Here is a 24,078-nt window from a genome sequence, read left to right on the forward strand (position 1 = left end):
GGACTACAACCATTAAACCACAGAAATGCGTGGAGTGAAATTGCAAACAGAACTATCTGCAAGCTGTTTGGCGCAGGAATACTCAGCTTATGTGCTTTAAGGGTGATAACAGATTGCACCAGGACTGTAAGAGATACTAGCTATTGCTCAAAGTAAAATACTCTGCATATTTTCTGGGTACATACATATGTACATACAGTTGCACTACATGACTATCAGTGAGCCATAATGGGCAAGGGCCTTGCAGCACCCAGACATCTCAATATCTCTGAAAGTGTAGCTAAGACAGGTGATTTGAAGGCAGGAGGATAAAACACACTTAACCATTGGCTTCTATGGCATTAACCTTTGCTCTGGAGAGATGTGTGTGCTCTTAGAGACATGTGAAAGTATACAGTGACGGTGATATCTCCGAGCTCATAGGAAAATAGTAGTGAAGGCAGGACACCATCTGATTCCTAATCCTGTGCCTTCACAGAGCCAGACGTGCATCCTGGTGTAGGTTCACCTAGAAGCTAATGGAACCTATATGAGATCACAATGGCCAGGGCCCTCATGTTCTGCACATTATCATTTACAAATTGCATAGGCTGGTGGAGTAAGATGCATGTGTGTCAGGGTGCATGCAACCACCAAGAAGTATACTACTTGGAAGGACCTGTGCACATTGTGGAAATGGCACCAGGTAGCACAGGCCCTTTACACAAGGCTATAAGGGAAGGCGTGCTACTAGAGCACTGTGATGTCATCAAAAGGATTGCCAACTGGATCCAATTTTCAGGACAGGTAAATCCAGTCCTAGTTTGGAACAAATTACATGCAGAGATTTCATCAAAATTCCCTATAGCTTTTCTGAGAAAAACCAAAACTATCAATACCTGCATGCAGGGGGGAGTAAGACCAGGACTGGATCAACATATCCAGGAAATCTGGATCCAATTGGAAAACAGTCAGCAGTGGCTCTAAAACTGGTGATGCAGTGCTGTCTTGTCAAGCTGTCTTGTCACGCTCATTTGACAGTAAGCTGAACCAGTACAGGTGTATAACTTCACATGTACACATGACAGCTAAAGAATGAGGCAGTAAAATGGGAACTCTGTCACTGAAACCTTTGTCTACCTGTACATTTAGGCTATGCCTTTAAGCTTCAGAGCTATTTGATAGTTACAGCATTTCCAGAGCTGTAGCTCTCCATGTTCAAGGACTAGCTGGATGGCATCACACTTGTGGTACTATCTCCTCTACATGTGAGCACTAAGATGGGGTCCACAGGGGAGGGCCGGTAAGCCACACGGTGCTAGATAGGCCAAACTATGAACACTGTGTTGGCAGTGATTCACAAACCCATGTGCCACACATGCCTCTTAGTGTTACTATGAAGCAAAATACCTTATGGCAGCCACATATTTTTTATGTCATCTTTACTTTCACAACTGCTTTTCCAGTACATTGTATGGCTCCAATGTCAAGACGAATCCTCAGTAGGCATATGTGTTTTCTGTTACACAGTGACCCAGACAGAGAGAAAGAAAGATGATAGCGAGCGCAGCAGTTAACAGTTTACTGGCCTCCCTTCCCTGGAAGGGGATGTGGTAGGTAAGGCCTATCAGGCAAAGTAGCATTGTATAATGTTTTGTTGAAGCTGGCTGCTACTCAGCATGCTGTCCTCGGCTCATGTGGGATCCGGAACTATATCCATTCATAGTCCATGGAGTAGAGCGAGATAATGGAAGATACAGAACAGCAGCACTATATCTCCAACTTTGGGTGGAGTATACATTAAAGCTCCACCCGGTCTTGTCCAAACAGCGAAATCGACTTTGAGAACTCCGAGGATACATTTGATGACACAGCGGGTAGCACATAAGGCCTTGTTGTACCTTGTCTCTGCCGGCAAGTTGGCAGTGGCCACGGGGGTGAGAAGCCAGAATTGTACCCAGAATCTCCTGCAGCAAAGACAGATTTAAGCCATCAATCATTGTTTTGTTACTTGCAGATCTGGCTTGCAATCCACAGCATCCTATAAGACTGTTTAAGGTAGCTTGTACCTTTCCCTGACCCTTAAAGGCCAATCTGCATAGCCTAAGTGCATGTCACATTGTTCTGGGGCAGTATATGTGCAGGATAGCAGTAGCCAAGAGTAGCTCAGCTCTTCTAGATTATTAAATCGCATTTGGGTATTTCAACAATTGTTTGCCAGGCCCTCGCAACTGAGCTAAGGCTACTGGTGTGAAGCAGACTGCCAACCTTTAAGCAATACAAAAGAGCTGCCACCCTTGTGTTAGCTGAAAAAAACAGTACCTCATGGTGTGATTGCAAATGTCCCGCCTGCTCTGCATATGTCGTCCATAAAAACCAATTTGTGATCCCCGACACAGGGAATATGCCAGGCCACCAACATGCACAGGTCACTGCTTCTGGTTGAGGTGAGTGAGGCTCAAGACAAACTGGGGCTGACAATCTGCATGACACATCACTAACTAGCCACACGTGATTGTGCAGTACCAGCAGTATGGACACTTCAAGCTTGTCATTAACCAGTGAGATTTAAATAGCTCCCAATGGGAGGATAGGAAAAGGGCCATTTTGAAAATGAACACATTGAAAGCTTTAGGGCTGGTGCATTGTTTGCCCTCACAAGATTAGCAGGCCTCTGCAGCATGGGGAGAAAAAGCCAGGCCCTAGGGCAGTGGCCTGCAGATGTAACTGTGCAAGCCAATTGTCATGGCAACGATGCTTTTCCTCCCCCCAGCCACCCCCCCATGTCCATGCCATTTGCCACAAACACATAGCCAGAGATGGAATATAGAAAGAAGAGTCTCTCTTACTTATGAGTCAACTGTCACTGTACAGGCAGTCCTGAAAATTTTCGCACAGGCCCGATTGCCTAAGTATAAAGGAATCTTGCGTGGCTCCCAGTTACCTGGACACCATGTTGAGGATGCGTATTCGAGTATCAGAGCACTTGCACATTGATGGCGTGGAAGAGCTTTCTGTTGCGGTACATCTCCTCCCTGTCACGGGGTGGAATGATGGCCACGTGAGTGCAGTCAATAGCTCCCAGAACATTGCAAAAGTTTGCGAAGGCATAAAAGCCTCTCCAAGTCCATCAAGTCCTGAGGAAATGCTACGTAGTAATTAATGTGGTCAGAGACTGCTATGATACCCTGGTCCAGACAGTGTGAAAAAGTGGTTTGGGACATTCCCTCCATGACCCCTACTGTCATTTAGAAGGAGCTGGTTGCCATGAAATGCATGGTGGCCAACAGTTTGGTGAGGCCAAGCACAGTGTGGGACCTTTCAGTAATTGGATCCAAATCCCCTCGGATTTCTACATATAAATCCAGGATAGCCCGAGAGTTGAGGTGATACCTGAAAAACCACATAGTCCTCTGGCATAACTAGCAAAGACGTTTGTGGTAGAAAGATGCACTCCCTGTATCTCTTCCACTGTGGCTGCTTGTGTGCTAGGCGCTGCGCTGGGCCTCAACGCTGTGGGGCCCATGGCTTGGCCTCCGATACAGGGACTTCCCTGGGAGGGCTTGGAACAGGCCTTGTCTGTTCTTGAGGTTGTATTTTTTCCGCTTGTTAGCTGTGGCCTGCCTCCCGAAGCATTCATTATCCCCCAACAATTAAACTTGCAACAAATATTATGGCTTTAGGAAGCTAGACCAGGTAAGAAAACCTGGTAGGTGCGCCTGTTATAATTCCTCGTTATCGCACGCAATAATCACTGCGATAATACCGCCATATCGACAACAGGAACATGATAAATCAGGGGTGGGCAATTCCGGTCCTCGAGGGCTGCAAACCAGTCGGGTTTTCAGGATATCCTTAATGAATATGCATGAGAGAGACCTGCATACACACTGCCTCAGTTGTATGCAAATCTATTTCATGCATATTCATTAGGGGTATCCTGAAAACCCGACTGGTTTGCAGCCCTCGAGGACTGGACTTGCCCACCCCTGTGATAAATAGTTTTTCCACCATACTGCAAAAAAAAAAGAAAAGAAAAGTGTATATTTCTGGCATTAAACTCTGCGATAGCGTGCGTTACTCTATCACAAGCCGCACTAGCAGACCCTCATTTCCATTTTACTCTGCCCAAACTCCTCCCACTTGAATACTCAATTTGTGTACGTGTTTTGTGTTACATTAGTTATCACACAAATTATGGTGTTGTAGCGCACGATAAGGCCCTAATGTGAAATGACAACTGACCCAGTAACAGGTCGATACAGTAAGGCCGCGGTAGAAACAGTGCGGCAGTGTCAGGCGCACCCTTCCTCCCCGCATGCACAGTTCTCTAGACCTAGCGCCTGATACTCTCTTCTAATCGCATGCAAATGCATGCCGAGGCTGTGAAGCGTTAGGGAAGGGTTATGCCCGCGCAACCCATTTTACTGTATAGGCGCTTAATACAGCGCCTATACAGTAACCTGGGTGCGCTGGTACCTGTCATTTCAAATGTCATTGAAATGACAGGCACTGGGAGGAGGGAGGCGGGAGGCGGCGAAGCGACTTACTTCCTGCCTTTGGTTTTTTTGCTTTGCCGCTGTGTCTCACCTCCTCCCGGAGCAGGGCACGAAAGCAGTCTTGCTCCGGGAGGAGGTGAGACACAGCGGCAAGCAAAAAAAAACCAAAGGAAAAAAAAAAACTTTTCTGAGCCATCAGCAGCGGCGGCGGGATCCGGGGTGGGGGGGGGTGGGTACGTGTTCGATCGGGCGAATAGGCAGGTAGGTGACAGCGGCGGCGGCGCAGCAAAAAAAACCCAAAGCGACATAAGTAACTTACTTTTCCGCGGCAGCGGGGCAGGGGCAGCGGCATCGGGGGCGGGGGGGGGTAGGCGGCGTGTTCGATCTGAGCCATCAGTAGCTCCCCCGACGAAGATGGCCGCCTGCACGGGGGAAAGCGTGCATTTAGCCGCTGAAGACGTGACGTCACGACGTTTGGCGTCACGGGGTGTGACGTCACGTCCTCAGCGGCCAATTGCACGCTTTCCCCCGTGCAGGCGGCCATCTTTTTGTCTTCGTCGGGGGAGCTACTGATGGCTACTGATGGCTCAGAAAAGTTTTTTTTTTCCCCACCTACCCGCCCGCCCGAACACGCCGCCTCCCCCCCCCCCGATCCCGCTGCCCCAGAAAAGTAAGTTACTTTTGTCGCTTTGGGTTTTTTTGCTGCGCCGCCGCCGCTGTTGCCTACCTGCCTACTCGCCCGATCGAACACGTACCCCCCCCCCCCCCCCCCCCACCGGATCCCGCTGCCGCTGCTGATTGCTCAGAAAAGTTTTTTTTTTTCACCTACCCACCCGCCCGATCGAACACGCCGCCGCTACTGATGGCTCACGCCGCCGCTGTCGCCTACCTGCCTACTCGCCCGATCGAACACGTACCCACCCCCCCCACCCCCACCCCCGGATCCCACCGTCGCTGCTGATGGCTCAGAAAAGTTTGTTTTTTTTTCCACCTACCCGCCCCCCGATCCCGCTGCCCCTGCCCCCTCGCTGCCTACCCTATGTTCTTTAAATTATGTGGATCAGTTACAGTGCAGACAAGTGTGGGATTGGGGAGAGGTCCCCCAGAAAATTAAAGAACCCCCCCAGTGTTTAAAAAATTATAACAGTTCTTAATAAAAGTAAAACCTCTCTTTTCCCGTTCCCTTTCCCATGCGATTTTGGCACTACACTACACTAACACCTACTAGGGGGAGGCGGTAAACTAACACGTTAAGGCCGCGGCAAAACAGCACGTTACTGAGGAGATAGTATCAGCGCCCGTTACAGTATCGGAGGGGAATAGCTAATTCCTTCATTATACAGCTTTTTCGTTCATTTACATGCTGGGTGCGGAAAGGGTTATGTGTCTATTTTAGGAAGCGCTAAGGACGCGTGAAACTGGAGACTGTATCGCTGGATGGCCTTACTCGTCTGTATTGTGCGCTCCCAGCACGTTACAGTCGGGGAATCTTTAACTGAACGTTACTGTATCGACCTGTAAGTTAGGTGCCTAGTTCTGAAAATCAGTGCTAATTACCTGTGTTTCCCCATGTTAACTCCACCCCTGTAGCCACAGACTTTTTAGGGTCCTAAATTTAGGAGACTAATGAAACTAGGAGCCTAAATTTAGAAACTCAACCTGAGTAAGTTTTCAAAAGGGCCAATTTAGAGGCCTAACTCAAAAAATCAGGAGACAAACTTTTTTTTTTTTTTTAAATATGGGGCGACCAGAACTGTACACAATACTTAAGGTGTAGGTCGCACCATGGATTGATGCACAGACATTATATCTTCTGTTTCATTTTCCATTCCATTCCTAATACCTAATATTCTAATTGCCGATATTATAAAGAAGGTATTCTTCTGTTCCCCTAGACAATACACATTTAGATTCGTGAGTTTTTCTTCATGCGGCAGACTCTACACAGTTTTGCTAGATTCTACTCATTATAGAAAATATCTGTTTTTCCTTGAAAATAAAAGATGGGAATATAATATTTTCATTTAAGCTACTCAGCAAAATCAAAGAAAAATGAAGGCTTTCATAGTACTCCCTCAGTAAAAATCTTTCATAGTGACACTGCCAAGACTACCCGAGTTATCAACCACTTATTATTTAAACAGTTTCTGCAATAAATTTTAAATCATTAACTACTTGCTATATATGACAGAACTGCCTAAGCAAAAACTGCTGTGGCAATGGATTTGATAAACAGACACTGTGTTGTGCTTTTATGTGCTTGAAGGCTATATTATAGTACATAATTGTTTTGCATTTTACATGTGTTCCCATTTTATCTTGTTTATGACCTAAATGTTGCATTAAATTACCATTCACAACAGGAAAAATCTCACTGAAAAGGCATCATCTGTAGCACATTCCACACTGGCCTGAAGGAAGCATACTGTAAATTTCTAAAGCTATTCACAAATGTATTAAGTTAGTCTAATAAATAGGTTTCACTTAGCACTTGTTTACTGACCTTTATGTCAATGTAGAACAGGAAACAGAATGACCCCTTTCATTTGGCAAAGGCCAGTAGGTCTGAGCATGTTTTATTTCTTTTCCTCTTAACACCTTTTTACCTCCCAAGGGGTACATAAAATACTTCTCTCAGACCTATATTGCTTGCCTGGCTTTACTATTGTATCATTATCTACAATTAAAAGCCCTGAAACAGCACTGGTTGATGGCTTTTTCAAAGGATATATTCAACATTTTTTCAATTGCTTTCCCCCACTGTGATTGGATATACTATCATGTCTTATTTCAGTAAAATATCTGTGCATATTCATAGTAATTTCAATAGTCCTTCTAAACTCTATGTTATTGCTATTACTGGGGTGATGGCTGCTCTTTCCTTTTCCTTTGTGAGTGACTGTAGCTCAGATCCTAACACCCTGTGTGGGTAACATCCTGTACACATTTCAGCCACTGAAGAGTTTGTTGTCTGATCTATAAACTACAATACAACAGAGCCAACAAGGTAACCCATAAGGGAATTAACTACAGACAAAAAGGGAAACCAAAATATCTTAAATAGTGAAAGCTTACTTTTGATTACAATTTTGAAGTCAATATGAATTCAACTTATTGAATTAAGATTTTAAGGTGCCAGCAAGCCAGACGGCGTGTTTAACTGAAACTGAACCAACTGGTCTTTTCTATCATCCACCTTATATCTTTTGTGTCTCATACTCAAATGAATCAACAGATTTGTGAAAACGTGAATCAAAGAGTTTCAAATAGTTTCAAAACCCTGATGATGAAATTCTAAATGAAGCACGACACGGCCGATGTTTCACTTTAAAAAAGGTTCATCAGGGGTTTTATTAATCAACAGTCTCATACTGAAAAATCAAACATAAAAAACAATTGATTAAAATAATTCTCTGAAAAATCTTTCTTAGTGAATACTTATCTATGTAGCCCCACAGCGAAAATACCATAAATCGTACCAAACTGATCTCAGGTTTTTCAAGTTGAAACTGAAACCGGACGGAATTTGTAATCAATTTAAAATTGCTGATGTAATGACTATCAAAACGTAACAGAACCTGAAAGAGAACTTCAGCCCCATTCTTCCAGGGTTTGTCAACTTGCCGACACCTTAAAATCTTAATTCAGCAAGTTGAATTCATATTCACTTCAAAATCGTAATCAAAAAAAGCCTTCCTATTTAAGATATTTTGGTTTCCCTTTTTGTCTATAGTTGATCTATAAACTAACCATAAACTTGCTGGGTATGGCAGACTAACTCAATCATCATTGCTGACAGACATCCAACTTCATGTCCATGTTGTGGTATAGCTATTCGGTGTTTGAGCCAAGCAGTGGCATGTTCATCAAAAGCGTGCATGAAATACCTTTATGGTTTCTTGTAATCCAAGAAGCTTGTCTTCATTTCTTTCTGATATGTGTGTGAATATTTCTGCTTCTTTTCTAATCTTTGCATTTTTTTTAAATCCACTGACTATACATATTTGTAGCCTGCTTTTCTACAAATTATATGACCCAACCTCACAAAGTAACAGTCTCATGTTTCTAAATCTTATAGAATTATTAGTCTATGCTATACTACTGAAATTAGAAAATTTCATATCATCTCACCATCTTTTACATATATTTTTCATGAGCAAGATTTCATGACATTCTTGATAATATAAAACATGAACAATAAGTAATTTTAAAATTGAGGATTTCTGATGTTGCCCAGAGAACATAGAACAGATCCATATATGCCGGTTCTTCTTAAGGTCTCTTATCAGTGGTATAACAAGCTCGACACATTGGTGTTAATCATTCCTTAAGACATCTGTAAGCTGTGTAATATAATGTTGTGACTTAAAATATTCATTGGGTATAACCTGAATTTTACACAAGTGTATAAATCATATACTGGTTTACTTTAATAAATTGCTCAGGCAGGGTCACAGACAGTAATGTTATTATCTTATTCCATTTGCAAAATATTCCAGTTATCACTTCCATGTGAGATTCTCATTCCTCACATTTGAGAAGACTGTACAGTCATTTCTTTACTTATCTCTTTTTGGTACGTGCTGAGGCAGAGTTACTTTTAAGTCATTCATCTTTTTCTCCCACTTAACTTTCTGTAATAATTCTAAAGAAAGCTATTTAGAAAATATTATATTAGTCTAAAATTAAGGTTTGACTGAGTTGATCTGTGTGCCATCTTTGCACTTGAAAAGAATAAGCTATTGGAATTTTTCCAATTATTTCATTTAATCCTAATAAATTTATAAGAATCTAGCCATTTAGTTTTGTCTAAATGAACCAGTCACTTATTTCCTAAAGCCATTCCCTTCCTCCCATCTATACTCTAGCATCACACTGTGATGCAGTTATTTCCTTTCATAGTCTCACTTTTACTATTTTTCATAAAACCTGGATCCTGTTTTCTCTTTTTGACAAATCTTCTGTTGTTTCCTCTCTTTAAACAGCTTCCAGGCATTGCTGCTAAACAGGTCGCGACTCTACGTGACATTTCAACAGTTGTTTTTCTTAAACTTCTAGGTAGTTTCCTTTGAGTCCATGCCTGACCAGCTCACCATTCACAACAAATTTCTTAAAGCAGCAGAGCATGTGTCAATTGTTTAAGAGATATTATTCTCCATAAAGTCTTTACCTTTGTACATATATAACTTAGCAAGTAATCATGCTTTAATATTAAGACTATGCTTTATGGATCTTATGTCTAAACAGGATATATGGGTGACTTCAAATCTCTGAACTATTACTTTTTTTTTTTAGCAGTCAGCAATGGCAACTCACTAAAGGCTATTTAGTAAGAAAATATATATAAATGAAAACATTTTTAAACAAATTCTGCAAAGAAAAATTATTATAATCCTGAAAAACTTTCTTAAGTGCTCTCATTCTTGGATGGGGCCAATAAGGAAGTAATTAAAATGTGATCCAATTAGAGGCCAGATTAAGCAAATAGTGACGACAAAAGCCCAGTGAATTTTGCTACTAGTATAGCACTTTAGCAAAATGAATATATAAAGACTATTTTTTATAAATCCATTTTGTAATGATAGAAACCTTTATCTAGCAGGTTTCAATAAAGAAACAAAAAGCAGCATTTGTCATAGAATGAAAAGTTCCAGGGAAAGGGGTCATCATATGATAAAGAAGGGACAGAAGCGAAAAAAAAATATGAAAAAAATACATTTTCACCAACAGGGTAATAGACACCTGAAATAGACTTCCAGCAAAGGTTTTCAGAGCCAAAAGAGTGGCAGAATTCAAGCATGCAAGAAATAGATACAAAGGGATCTTTTTAATGGTGGGAAGGAGAAGATCATACATCAAGCAAAACCTATGAGAGCACAAGAGTCAGGCAAAAATGGGCAGACTGGGTGGACGAAATGGTCCTTTTCTACCAACATCTCCTATGCTTCTTATACCAATAGTGTTCTTAACAATAGATTTTATTAGATAGCTGCTCTTTCATAATCACTCCTTTTCATGCCCTTGCTTTTAGCTTAGTTCAAATCACTATCCATGCAAACAATTATTTGACAAAAATTGTTTACTGATATGGGCACAATTGCATTAAAGATCAAGGTCCCTCAAATATTGTGAGAAAGAGCTACAGAAGTTACCCTACTCCCTGCACTACCCCCCCCCAAAATTTTTTTTTTCAAATACTAATTTGAAATTAAAAGTGATATTTCATATCAATAAAAAGTTATTGACAAAAATATTCTGATAACTGAGTTAATAAATGTCATTTTTTCAGAGGCTTTTGAAAATAGAACCATCCATACAGAAATAGGTACTATCTAAATAAAATGCATAAAAAGTTTTAAGTGCCACTAGTTTTCTCTAATGGATAACTTTTCATCAGAATGTGTTTAGAATATTAACAGTAAATGATGTGTGTTATACATCATGATACACAAAATATAAGTTGAATGATATTGTAGAATATGTATGCACAGGGCATGCAATTATTGTATATATGATTTACAATTGGCAGACATATTGTGACATGGACAACAGTGGAGGAGGATGGACTGTTATTCAGCGGCGCATAGACGGAGGTGTAGACTTTCATCGAACATGGAAAGAATACAAGATGGTAATAATGTCTTTAAAGCTCTAATTGTTTGGACTGTTCTCCAGATATACACAACCAGGACTTCAGAGCAATATAAACTCATGAACCAAAGTTGGCAGTAAGGCAGGATGAAATTATTTTTTCTTTGCACTAAAATAAGCTATTTTCTAACTGAAAAGATGCCAGTGTAACTTGAACTGTTTAGCTAAGAAGAGACGTGCAAATGTGGTGTTTGTTTTGTAAAAGAAAGTTACATTTTTTTCTGAAAGTCAACCATCTTGCTATAGTTCAACATTTGTAACTTTTATTGAGGAATTTATAGTTGTTTCTATTGGCAATTTTTCACAAGCCTAATAAATTTAATACATATCAATGCAGTTTTAGCAATTTTGCTGTTGCATATAGTATCTGAAATTGAATGACGTTCAGTGCCAAAATTATGTATATATTTATTTACAATATTTCTATGGCACTCTAAGAAGAAAGACTGAAGAATTAGGTACCTTGTTAGGCCAGTGTAAAGAAATGTATCTTAAATTTCATCTTTTTTTTCATGCTTTTCCCCCATAAGAGTTACATCAAAATTAGAACAGACAGACATCTAGCCAACAGTGAGTTACAGACAAATCAATAGAAGACAAATATAGCAAGTATAGTGTGATTAAAAATGATGGTAATAAAAGACAAAAAATAATTGATTTTGCCACCCTTAGGCACTTTTTTTTTTTTTTTTTTTTTTTTTTATCTCCCCACCTCCTGTAAAGGGCAGTTACAGGTAGCAGTAGGCTATTCTCTGCTAAATAAGATTTCTCAGAGATGGAAGGCAGCAAATCTTAGCCAGCTTGCTGCCGTAAAATATTTGCTGCTCTAGGCACAAGCATAACGGGTGCCTATTGACAAATCCAGAACTGGAGGTAAACCTAATTATGAACAATAGAAAATTTATAATATACAAGCATAGCATAACATATGATTTCTAGCATAACATGATTTCTAGTGAGGTAAATGTTTACAGTAAGATAGAGGGGAAAAGGCCTAGTAGATAAGCAGTTTATGTGGTTCCTTTGGACTAAGGTAGAACATCGGGGATCTGGTCAGAAGTACAGGTTCAGGCTGTAAACTATAAGCTGCTATGAATAACCAGGTTTTCAGTCACTTCCTAAAAGTGAGGAGGTCTGGGACAAGCCTGATTTCAAGTGGCAGAGAATTCCAGAGGGTGGGAACTGAGTCTGTGAAGGTTCTTTTTCTGGTGGTTTTGAGTCTTGGGGGCTGGCACTACTAAGCAAGCTTGAGGTAGTGAACACAGTGGGCAGGTGGGAATGTAAGGTGTGAGTCGGTTCTTCAGATAAGGTGGTGCCAAGCTTTTGAGGCCCTTGAAAACCAGAACCAGGGTTTTGAAAATTGGTAGCTAGTAGAATGGGGTGAGTGTCAAATTTTCTGGCATTTTGTATGGTTTGTGCAACTGCATTGTATATGAGCTGCAGGTGGCAATCGAGTTTTTGGGCAGGCCAATGTTTAAAGAGTTGCAGTAGTCCAGGCAGAGTTTACACAGGCCTGGATTACCGGTGCAATAGCCAGGCTATCAAGGAAGGGATGAAGGTGGTGGGAATGGCATAAATGTTGGATTGTGGATTTAGTTACTGAAAATACCTGGGCTTCAGTGATGAGTCTAGAATCCAGTTTGAAATCCAGACTCCAAACCTGGTGGGAAAAAGGTAGGGCTGTTTCTTCTAAAGTCACCCGTGATTGGATGTGGCTATAGTCTTCCCCCCGGTTCAAGACTTTATTTATTTATTTATTTATTTATTTATTTATTTATTTAATTAAAAGTCTTCTATACCGATGTTAGTCGAAACATCACCTCGGTTTACATGGAACAAAAGCAACGGAAATTACAAGTAACAGGGGAAGGGTAAGGGGTACAAAAAACCATAAGGAGAGCAGAGAAGCATAGGAACAAACAACAAGTGAACTATAATGTCATAAGAACAAGGTCATAGTCAAATTCAGGTCATGATCCATCACAATTCAATATTCATCAAGGGTGTTGGGGAAAGGCTTGTTTGAATAGCCAGGTTTTGAGCTGGGCTCTGAATTTGGTGATGCAAGGTTCAAGTCTGAGGTGGGTTGGGAATGAGTTCCAGTGCATAGGTCCAGCAATGGAGAGCGCCCGATCCCTTGTAGCTGGGAGGTGTGCTTTCTTTAGGGATGGCACATGGAGGGACCCTTTGTTGGTGGTCCTTGTCGGTCAATTCGACAGTTGTTTAATCTGGAGATTGCCTGGTCAGGGCCTGAGTATAGGGGGCACAGACTCCACCATCAACAACAGGAGGCCCCTTTAGGGCTGATTAGAAATTTTATTAATGGAGACGTATTCTTTGTAAGGTGAGCCCGACTCAGGCCGAGTTTCACCCCCACATTGGGGCTGCCTCAGGGGCTGTATGTAATGATTCTTTAATGTATATTAGTTCAATCTCATAACATATTTCCTCAGAGTTTTTTAGGTGTATAGGACCAGTGTGTGCCGTCTCTAATTGCAAACATTTTGAGTCTTAGGGGCTGGCACTCTTTTGCGATTAGAGTGGAGGCGGCACACGCTGGTCCTATGCACCTAAAAAACTCTCAGAGGAAATATATGTTATGAGATTGAACTTATATACATTAAAGAATCATTACATACAGCCCCTGAGGCAGCCCCAGTGTGGGGGCAAAACAACTTGAGTCGGGCTCACCTTTCAAAGAATACGTCTCCATTAATAAAATTTCTAATCGGACATTATTTGGCGTCTAATCCATTTTGTTGCCCTCACGGCTTTTTTTTTTAGATAGCCTACCCTCCTGCTTTGTTGGCCCTTTAGGGCTGGAACACTATGCAGCTGTAGGCCCCAGGAGTAGCCAGAGGTGAAGAGGAGAGACTCCATCATCACTCACTAAGCTCCTATCCCCTTCCACCACTGAAGCACCTGGGCAGGACTGAGGGATGGCTGTCTCCTCCGCTGGAAAGCCTCCACCGTCAGTGGTAGCACCAGAAGGCCCCCTTTAGGGCTAGAAGATCATACAGTTGCAGGCCCCAAGAGCAGCAGCAGCAGCAGCTGCCACCAGAAGTGAGACCCCACCATTGCTCACTAGGACCCCATCCCTCTCCATTTACATCTGGGCTGGAAAGAGGGATAGCCAGCTCCTCCAGAGACTGCCATACCATCAGTGGCAGCACCAGGAGTCATTTTAGAGGCCATCATAGGCAGGTCCTCCTGCTAGTGGGCTCAGTGCTGAAGGGCCACACAAAAGGGTAGGGTCTTTTGTGCCCAACTTTGGTATTAATGCACCAAACATTTGTCTCCTGACTCACTGCCTATCTGCTTATTGCCTTCCAACAGTAACTATTTTCAAACTACTACCTGGTATATAATCCTCAGTAGAATCAACTTATTATGGGGGATACACCTGCAGTCAAGAGAACCATTTGTAATGCAAGTAACTCCCACTTTGGCATCCAATCTGAGTTTAAACACACCCTATAAACAAGACAAAACAACCTGCACTTAAGACAAAGTCAAGGGAGGAAGAGGTAGGCCAGGAAATACAACCACAACAGAAGATCACAGAATGTTGGGAATTATTAGAAAGGGAATGGTGAATAAAACGGAAAATGTCATAATGCCTCTGTATCGCTCCATGGTGAGACCGCACCTTGAATACTGTGTACAATTCTGGTCGCCGCATCTCAAAAAAGTTATAATTGCGATGGAGAAGGTACAGAGAAGGGCTACCAAAATGATAAGGGGAATGGAACAGCTCCCCTATGAGGAAATAAAGAGGTTAGGACTTTTCAGCTTGGAGAAGAGACGGCTGAGGGGAGATATGATAGAGATGTTTAAAATTATGAGAGGTCTAGAACGGGTAGATGTGAATAGGTTATTTACTCTTTTGGATAGTAGAAAGGCTAGGGGGCACTCCATGAAGTTAGCATAGGGCACATTTAAATCGGAGAAAGTTCTTTTTTACTCAACGCACAATTAAACTCTGGAATTTGTTGCCAGAGAATGTGGTTCGTGCAGTTAGTATAGCTGTGTTTAAAAAAGGATTGGATAAGTTATTGGAGAAGTCCATTACCTGCTATTAAGTTCACTTAGAGAATAGCCACTGCCATTAGCAATGGTAACATGGAATAGACTTAGTTTTTGGGTACTTGCCAGGTTCTTATGGCCTGGATTAGCCACTGTTGGAAACAGGATGCTGGGCTTGATGGACCCTTGGTCTGACCCAGTATGGCATTTTCTTATGTTCTTAATCAATAGGTCCATTCATACAGATGATTTGGGAGAGGAGAACTTCCTTAACCAAACAACTTCACCCTACAACACAGGACCTATACCAAACCTAAAAGTTGTCTCTCTTGTCTATGAATTGGCCTTCTCAATATACAATCAGCAAAAAAAAAATCTCACCATGTCCTCGACTTATTGAAGAATTCAAGGTCCACATCCTGTGTCTTAAGGAGACCTGGATGAGAAAGGGTGACACTGTAACCATCGCCCAACTTTCCTTCAGGATGCTAATACATCTCCTGAACCATGGACTGTGGAGGAGGAATTGCCACACCTTGTCTCTAGATCACCATCCATATAACTAACGTTAACTGCTTGTTTTGAAATTCCAAGGCAGCGAAGTGCCAAAACTGGCCTTATATACTGCCCACAAGATAATCCTTTCTGAAACTCTTTGAATTCCTATGTGACATGGCCACTATGTCCCATAAACTCATAGTATTAAGAGAATTCAACTACCATGCAAAAATCCATCCATTAGTAATGCAGCTATCTTGCGATGCAACAGAGGATTTCAGCCTCACTCAACTAATCAAGATACTCTTCATAGTCACTCTCGCGATCTAAATTTTGCTCTGCAAATATTAACCTTGATCCTAACACAATAGCAGTGGATCCAATTTCCTGGTCAGACCACTACCTGATATGGGCTTCCAGACCAATGCTACAATATACCCAATCTCACATCCCAATTCAAACCTGTTCTCTATCACAGTTTAAAAAAACATCCTTAACATTCTGGTAAACTTAACTATTACAGACTCATCCAAATTCCTGGTCCAATAATGGAATGACAAATTCACATCAGCTATCAATACTCTAGCCCTTCTCAAGCCCAAATCCTAGAAACTGCCCATGATACCACAAGGGTCTTCTCCTCAAGCAGCAATCTCATCAACTAGAGTGAGCATGGTGGAAACACAAAACAGATGACAACCTCTACCTTTACGAAAAACACCCAAACAAAATATAAAGCAGTCATTCTACAAGCTAAAAAAAGATTACATCTTCAAACAATTAGAGTTATTTATGCACAGACTGAGTAAACCACTTAAACTAGAACAGAACTGAAATAACTACAAACACTACAGGAGACCACACCTGCAGAAGACTGCAACATTTGTCCTGGATAAAATCAAAGCGATGAAAAACTCCTCTGATGTGTTTCCATCTCCATCCACCTCTTTATCCTTGGCAAGACCACCCCAACCCCTCCAGCATCCCACTGTCTGACTTTAGAACTATCATGTCCCAAGAGGTGGAAAAAATCCTTCAAAAATCATCCAATCTACAAATTATTTAGACCCAATTCCTCCCAGATTTACCTGCAACATGGAAACAGGACTTAGCACCATAGCTATGCTCCATATTCAATGTCATCTTTTCTCAAGTCTTCCAACCAAGCTCACTTAATAAGCAATCAAGTCTATTCTGAAGAAACTAAGCTCTGATCCAAAATAACTGATCATTACCACAAAGTCTCCAGCTTCCCCTTTCTATCCAAACTAGTAGAAAAAGTGTTTTCCTTGACTTCCATGTCAAGAATATCATACTCCTTCACCAATCCAGCTTCATGAAAGGTCACAGAACTGAATCAGTCCTATTGGCTATCACCAACAGTATTCTTCTTAATGCAGACAAAGGGTGTACTTCTATTAGATCTTTTGCTACCTTTGACCAAGTTGATCACAACTCCTGATTCAGCAATTAGGAAACACTGGCACTGAGGGCAGCGTCCTTAAATGGTTTGAATCTTTTCAATCCAAAAGAACACAAGCTGTCTCAAGCACCAACAATCTACCCCCAAGGACTTCCAATTGTGGCATGCCAAAGGAATATGTTCTTTACTACAACATGCAGAGGAGCTGAGCCGATTGCACTCACGTTGTATAAGTAGGATTTGAGTATGCAGAACATGTAAGGATTTGAAAAGTCAGCTGTTCCCCTGAAGGAGATTCGTCTGAAAATCTGCAGTGTCAGGCGTGTTGACAGCAAGTGTTCTGACAGCATTAGGTGCAAGCACACCATCACCCATACATGTATCATCTGAACAAGCAAATCATCGGCACAAGCACATAGCCCGAACAGGTGAAGGTATTCTTTAATCAGGCATACAACATGGGCAAGAGCACACAGCCTTCGAACTTCAGCAACAAGTGGCAACTATCAGATAAGTGCAGTTTTTGCCCATATTATATTTTGCAGGACATTGAATTCTATAATTGTGACTTTGCACGAGCTTCAATCCACCCAAACAAATAACCACTATTTCAAGCAACTGATGATTATACAAGACAAACTGGACCCTGTGCTTTATGATGGTCGCTGGAATATAAGTTTCTTTATAGGCCACATTTAATATTATAAGTAAGAAATTCTCAGTATTTTCGGCCTTGATGGTATGGCAGACTTGGATATTTATTTATTTATTATTATTTATTTATTATTTTTGTTATACCGAGTTTCATGACTAATATCACATCAACCCGGTTTACAGCTAACAATGTGTGTAGGGTAAAGCGTAACATAATAAACAAATTTCCCAATTGAAACTTTAAATACAGTAAAACAATAATAAGTATGTGAGAAAGTTACAATAAAACAGGGAAAATTAACTAGGATCAGAAAAGGGGGGGAGAAAGTGTACAAAGAGATATTTACAAATCAGACAGTTTCATCAAGTAACATAATTGTATAGCAAAGTGAGTACATATCAGCCAGTTGCATCAAGTAACATAGTTGTGAGTAAATGAGACAACGTGAGTAAATATGACTGTGGATAGATATGACGCAGTAAATAAATATAGCCAAGTGAATAAATATGACACCCAAGTGAATATTGCTGCTATATAGAGACATAGATCAGCAAATCTGATGAATGGTCATCCTGGGCTATAGCCTGTTGAGCAAAGATTGAGAGGGCAAAAACAGGGAGGCATAGCTCTAAATCAACTGAAATGTAGGGGGTATGGGAGAGGGAGGAAGTGCTGTGGGTTTTCTTCAAAAAGATGATGGCATTTCCATTTACACTGATGTGGGTCTACAGGTCTCCGAATCAGACAGAAGAAAAGGACAGAGATTTGGCTGAAGACATCCAAAAGGTGGGAAAGAAGGGAGGAATGTTGCTCATTGGAGATTTTAATCTGCCAAATGTGGACTGGAGAATCCCTGCTGTGGAATCTGTAAGAGTAGGGAAACTGTGGATGCCTTTTAAGAGGCTCCGATTAGATAAATGCTTACAGAACCCATGAGGGGAGTAGTGCTACTGGACCTGAGGCTCATGAATGAAAATAGTATCTCTAATATCTGGGTAGATGCCCATCTGAGTGCCAATGATCATCAGATGATATGGTTTGATAAAGCAGTTAAGATGGAGAAAAGTCACATGAAGATCAAAGTAATGGGATTTCAGAAATAAGGACTTTGAAAAAGTAGGGAAGTACCTTGAAGAGGAGCTAAAAGACTAGGAGATAAGAGACGTGGAACAACAGTGGGCTAAATGAAAAGAAGCTATTATAACGGCAACAAATCTTTATGTAAGAAAAGTAAATAAATAAAAGAGGAAAAGGAAATTATATGGTTCTTCTCTAAAGAGGTGGTTGAAAAAATAAAGGCAAAAAGATAAACATTCAGAAAATACAAAGGAATACAAAAAGAGACACACAGGGAAGCATATCTGGTAAAGCCAAAAGAGATAAGTCAAGAAATCAGGATGGCAAAAGCTTGAGTGGAAGAGATGATCAACAAAGAGGTAAAGCAAGGTGACAAAACATTTTTCAGATATATCAAAGAAAGGCCAGAGCTGGTATTGTAAGATTGAAAGGAGACAAGAATCAAAAGTAATGCAAGAAAGCATTTCTTCATAAAAAGCATGGTGGATAGTTGAAATAGTATCCCAACAGAGGATGCAGGATCAAGGCCAGTAACAAAATTCATGAAATTATGGGAGAAGTACAGAAGATACTTAGTTAAATAAGGATAAATCCATATATCTCAAGGAATGTCTGCAGTAAGTAGGAAAGGTAGAGCCTTGAAAATGTTCAATTGTTGTTCTATATGAAAAATATACATTCAAAATTACATCAGCCTTCCTTATATGGCCTATGTTTGCTATTTCAAAAGTGACATATATGCCATTGACTTTATAAAATCAGTCTTCATTGATTGACCATATGGATAATTATATCATTGTATACATATTTCTCTCCCTATATGTAGATATATGCAGACAGACATACACATGGAATAAACAAAATCCATGATAACCGTGAAATGATTTCTATAGACAACTCTTGGATTTTACTATACATACAGGCCGATTCAGAAAAACACGCGGGAGAGAGGGTGAGCACCCGCTCTCCCGGCGAGCGCACAGCCCACTCTCCTGGGTGTGCGATTCAGGAGGGTGGCCTATGCAAATTAAGGCCCGCGGTAAAAGGAGGCGCTAGGGACACTAGCGCGTCCCTAGCGCCTCCTTTTTGACAGGAGCGGCGGCTGTCAGCGGGTTTGACAGCCGATGCTCAATTTTGCCGGCGTCTGTTCTCAAACCCGCTGACAGCCACGGGTTCGGAAAACGGACGCCGGCATAATTGAGCGTCCGTCTTCTGACCCGCGGGCCAATTTTTAATTTTTTTACTTTTGGGGCCTCCGACTTAATATCGCCATGATATTAAGTCGGAGGGTGCACAGAAAAGCAGTTTTTACACTGCTTTTCTGTGCACTTCCCTGGTGCCGGCAGAAATTAATGCCAGCCTTTGGGCAGGTGTTAATTTCTGAAAGTAAAATGTGCGGTTTGGCTGCACATTTTACTTTCTGTATCACGTGGGAATAACTAATAGGGCCATCAACATGCATTTGCATGTTGCGGACGCTATTAGTTTTGGGGGCGGGTTGGATGTGCGTTTTGGACGCGCTATTGCCCCTTACTGAATAAGGGGTAAAACTAGCGCGTCGAAAACGCTCGTCCAAATGCACTGTTCTGTATCGGCCTGAAAGTTTACAGAAACTTCTCTTGGTCATGATCAGTGAAAAGAAATTGTTTACTGAATGGAAAATTACTATATATTATCTCTTATGTTTATAGTAGCTGCAGGGCTGAATTCCATTACATTAGAAATTATTAGAGTGGTAACCTCAAAGTCACAATTCCACAGAAATTAAGATACTTACATTTATAATTTGGATTACAGGGATTTGGTGAAGTTTCTGGAGAGTATTGGCTGGGAAATGAATTTGTTTCTCAATTGACTAATCACCAACGTTATGTTCTCAAAATACTTTTGAAAGACTGGGAAGGAAATGAAGCCTATTCACTGTATGAACAATTTTATCTGGAAAGTGAAGGACAAAACTACAGGTAGGTACAAATTTTATAGCTGAACTACAAACATATGAACACTGGATTGTAATATATTATATATGGTTTGGCTGCAGTACTATATGCTGCAATACTATGTTCAAATTTTCCTTTAACAAACATCTTGTGCATTCCTCAAATTACAAACAATTTTGGGAAAATCATCTTTTTCTTTATTAGCAGTAGCAGACTATTGATGTGTAGTGTTTCCCAACCTGGTCCTTGAGGACCACCCAATCATTTTGGTTTTCAGAATATCAACAATGAATATATCTGAAATTTGCCTACATGCATTGCCTTTGTTGTATGCAAATCTATAATTGTATGCAAATATTTAGGCACTCCTGGTCAAATTGTATTTTTCAATGAATCTCTAAGAAAAAAAGGAGCCGACAATCTCTACATGTCACAGTTTCTGCAATTTTTAATGTAACATTACTTTATGCTGATTTTAACAGATTATCTTGCTGAAAGGTCCAACCTCGTTTCAGCTTCAATTCTTCATTGACTGTGGGACATTAAATTCTAGGATGTGCTCCAAAAGGTTTAGGCTTATCAAACTTATTTTGCATACTTTAAATGATGACTTTTGTGATAGGATCTTAGAAAAGGTTTCCTTCTGACAACTCTGTCATGCAGAACATTATTGTGTAAGAACATTATTGTTTGTGCTATGGACAACTACTCCAGTGTTAGTTAAACTTTTTGCAAGGTCATCTACGTGATCTGTGATTTCTGTTTTGAAGAACTGACCCGTTTTTGGGTAGTTGTATCAGATTTTTCCTGGTCTTCCAGATCTTACCTTGACTTCAACAGCTCCATGTAACTTCCATTTTTTTAACAATATTTTTGACAGTTGAAATTGCTGGATGGAAGCATTTGTATATATATAGCCTTCTCCTTTGAGGAGCCCATGGCTGTAGTCCAGAAAGAACAATCACAGTTTGAGAGATTAGAAAGGTCAGAGTATTTGTTCAACTGTGGAATTTTCTTCACCTAACTGAATGCCCAACAAGACAATTAATCTTTTGGTCCTTACTAACAACTTAAAAAAAACCAAACAAAAAAAAAAGCCGGAGTAATGAATCAACTGGAAGGGGGTCCAAACTTTTGCACATGCCATATTCACTGTTTTATTATTTTCAATCTGTTACATTGGCAAATGATTTTGCATTGAAAATTGCAGAAAGTTGTCATGTTTAAATTTGTACCATGCAGAGAGTGTCGGCTTCTATTCACTTACAGATCATTGAAACATACAATTTGATCAGGGGTGTATAAACTTTTGCACATAATTATAATCGCATGCATATTCTTTATGATATCCTGAAATCTAGACAAGTCTGGTGGGTTCCAAATACTGGGTTGAAAACAACTATTCTAATAGAGACAATGGTTCTGGGTAAAACTGGATATTTTGCTGGTTGTGATAGCCTTTTTATTAGACAAAAGGATATCCAAAGATAATAAACATGAACTTTCAAAACCACAAAGATCCATCTTTAGATGTGACAAGCTATCTGACAAAAGTGATATTGTTAAAAGCTTATGTATATCATCACCTTTGAACAATACTTATGTTTATCCAGTAAAAAAATATCACAACCTACAAAAGATATCATGTTTATAAAAATGGATTAAGCTCCTAGCTCAATATAGATCACAAGGTAGAACATGATTTATTTCTCTTTGCAGTAGAAGTTTATACAGTATATAAATTTGTCTTCCATGAATATTTTAAATCAGGAATAATACTAGTCTATTTTACAAAGTTAATACTTGGCATAAAAATTATGATGCCAATCATTTGTATTTTAAATACTAAAAGTCAGTTTCGAAAGGAAATGACTGAATTATATTCTTTTGATATTAAGAAATTTCACAGCTAGAAGAAAATGCCTCTAATCCAAACAAAATATTTGTTCATCTGGTAAGAGTTAGATTCTTCAGCAAAACAGAAAAAAGTATTATTTAAAAGTAAGTAATTGGAATGCCTATAGAGACAACCTTGCAGAATGGATCATTACCCTTGTCTATTAACATTATTACAAAAATAAATTAAAAATTAAGATGGCAGGTTGTAAAAGATTTTCTATTAAAATGTAACTGTGTTTTAATATACAATAATATGTTATAGCCAAAAGAAAGATACTGTGGTTTTTTATTATTTAAAAGGGCATGACTGTGTTGTACTTTACAAGCTACTGCAATAGTAGAGATATAAGGTGATTTCCTTCTGAAACAAATGTTTTTGAAATCTATTATAACAAATTTGGGGCCAGTGTACTAATGAGTGCAACATCTAACAAAGCTTTAATGCATGTTAAACTAGAATTTAATGCACATTAATCCTGTTGGTCTTAACACACTTATGTCACATACAAATGCATGCAAGCAACTCATTAGTATTAACATAAGGTCATTACAACTCATGTTAAATATCATGAGGTGTAAATTATTTCCATTAGCCTCCAGGGACTAACAAGATGTGGGCCAGGATGTCCATCCTCCTTCCCCCAGCAGAAGCATGCACCCCAGGGCATGTTGAACCTCATTTCTCATCTTGCCCGCTGAGCAGGACCACCTTTATCTAATCATTGGTGGCACACTAATTGAAAGCAGCAGGAGAGGATTCCTAGCCTGCCAGCTACACCATTCAAAATGTCAGCTTACCTTACATGGCTTTATATCCCACAGGGGCCTGCTTCTGCTGGTGGATGGTCACAAAGGGAACATCTCGTTTCACATTGGGCCTTGCGATACTGGTGAGGTATCGGCAATTCATTACTGGCAGCAGTAACACATTGACATTTTATGCCACTAAACATTAGATGATGCCTTGGGTTGTTGCCTGTCTCTTCCATTCCAATGGCCCTGATTAGTATGTTTGAAAGACTGCAAATATATGTAATTACATTATATTGCTTATTGTAAAATTAATTAGAAATTATTTAACAAGAAAAGGAATAGGAATGTATGTGGGATATTGATCACTTCATAATACAGACATTCTATCTAGAGTGCAATGCAAGTTTAGTTTAGTATACTACCAATGAAAACACTGGCATCTAGTGAAAGACAGGTTAATGAGACGTCAGAATTCTGATGACTGCTTTTTCCTTTCTTTAAGCTCTTATATCATGTTCCAAAATAAAAAAAAACCCACAAAAAACAAGGATGGACTAAAGACACAGAAGCTAAGGTTAATCTTAAACTGTGCTGCTCCTCTTAGGCATCTCTCTGTAATCTATGGCAAGCAAGGTTTAGCAAATGTTGCTTACCTGATGTAACAGGTGTTCTCACAGG

At 40.2% G+C, this 24,078-nt stretch overlaps 2 protein-coding genes across 11 annotated transcripts in view; one reads left to right on the forward strand and one right to left on the reverse strand.

Annotated features, from left to right (window-relative positions):
• The window catches only part of MCPH1 (microcephalin 1), a 714,835-nt gene that overhangs the window by 326,647 nt on the left and 364,110 nt on the right, over positions 1–24,078 (reverse strand). The window lies entirely within an intron of this gene.
• The window catches only part of ANGPT2 (angiopoietin 2), a 201,989-nt gene that overhangs the window by 165,602 nt on the left and 12,309 nt on the right, over positions 1–24,078 (forward strand). The window contains 2 exon segments of the mRNA XM_029595750.1: positions 11,008–11,109; positions 20,606–20,772. Of these exon segments, the coding sequence (XP_029451610.1) occupies positions 11,008–11,109; positions 20,606–20,772 (269 nt within the window).

This window comes from Rhinatrema bivittatum, chromosome 3 (genome assembly GCF_901001135.1).
Source record: "Rhinatrema bivittatum chromosome 3, aRhiBiv1.1, whole genome shotgun sequence".
Lineage (NCBI taxonomy): Eukaryota > Metazoa > Chordata > Amphibia > Gymnophiona > Rhinatrematidae > Rhinatrema > Rhinatrema bivittatum.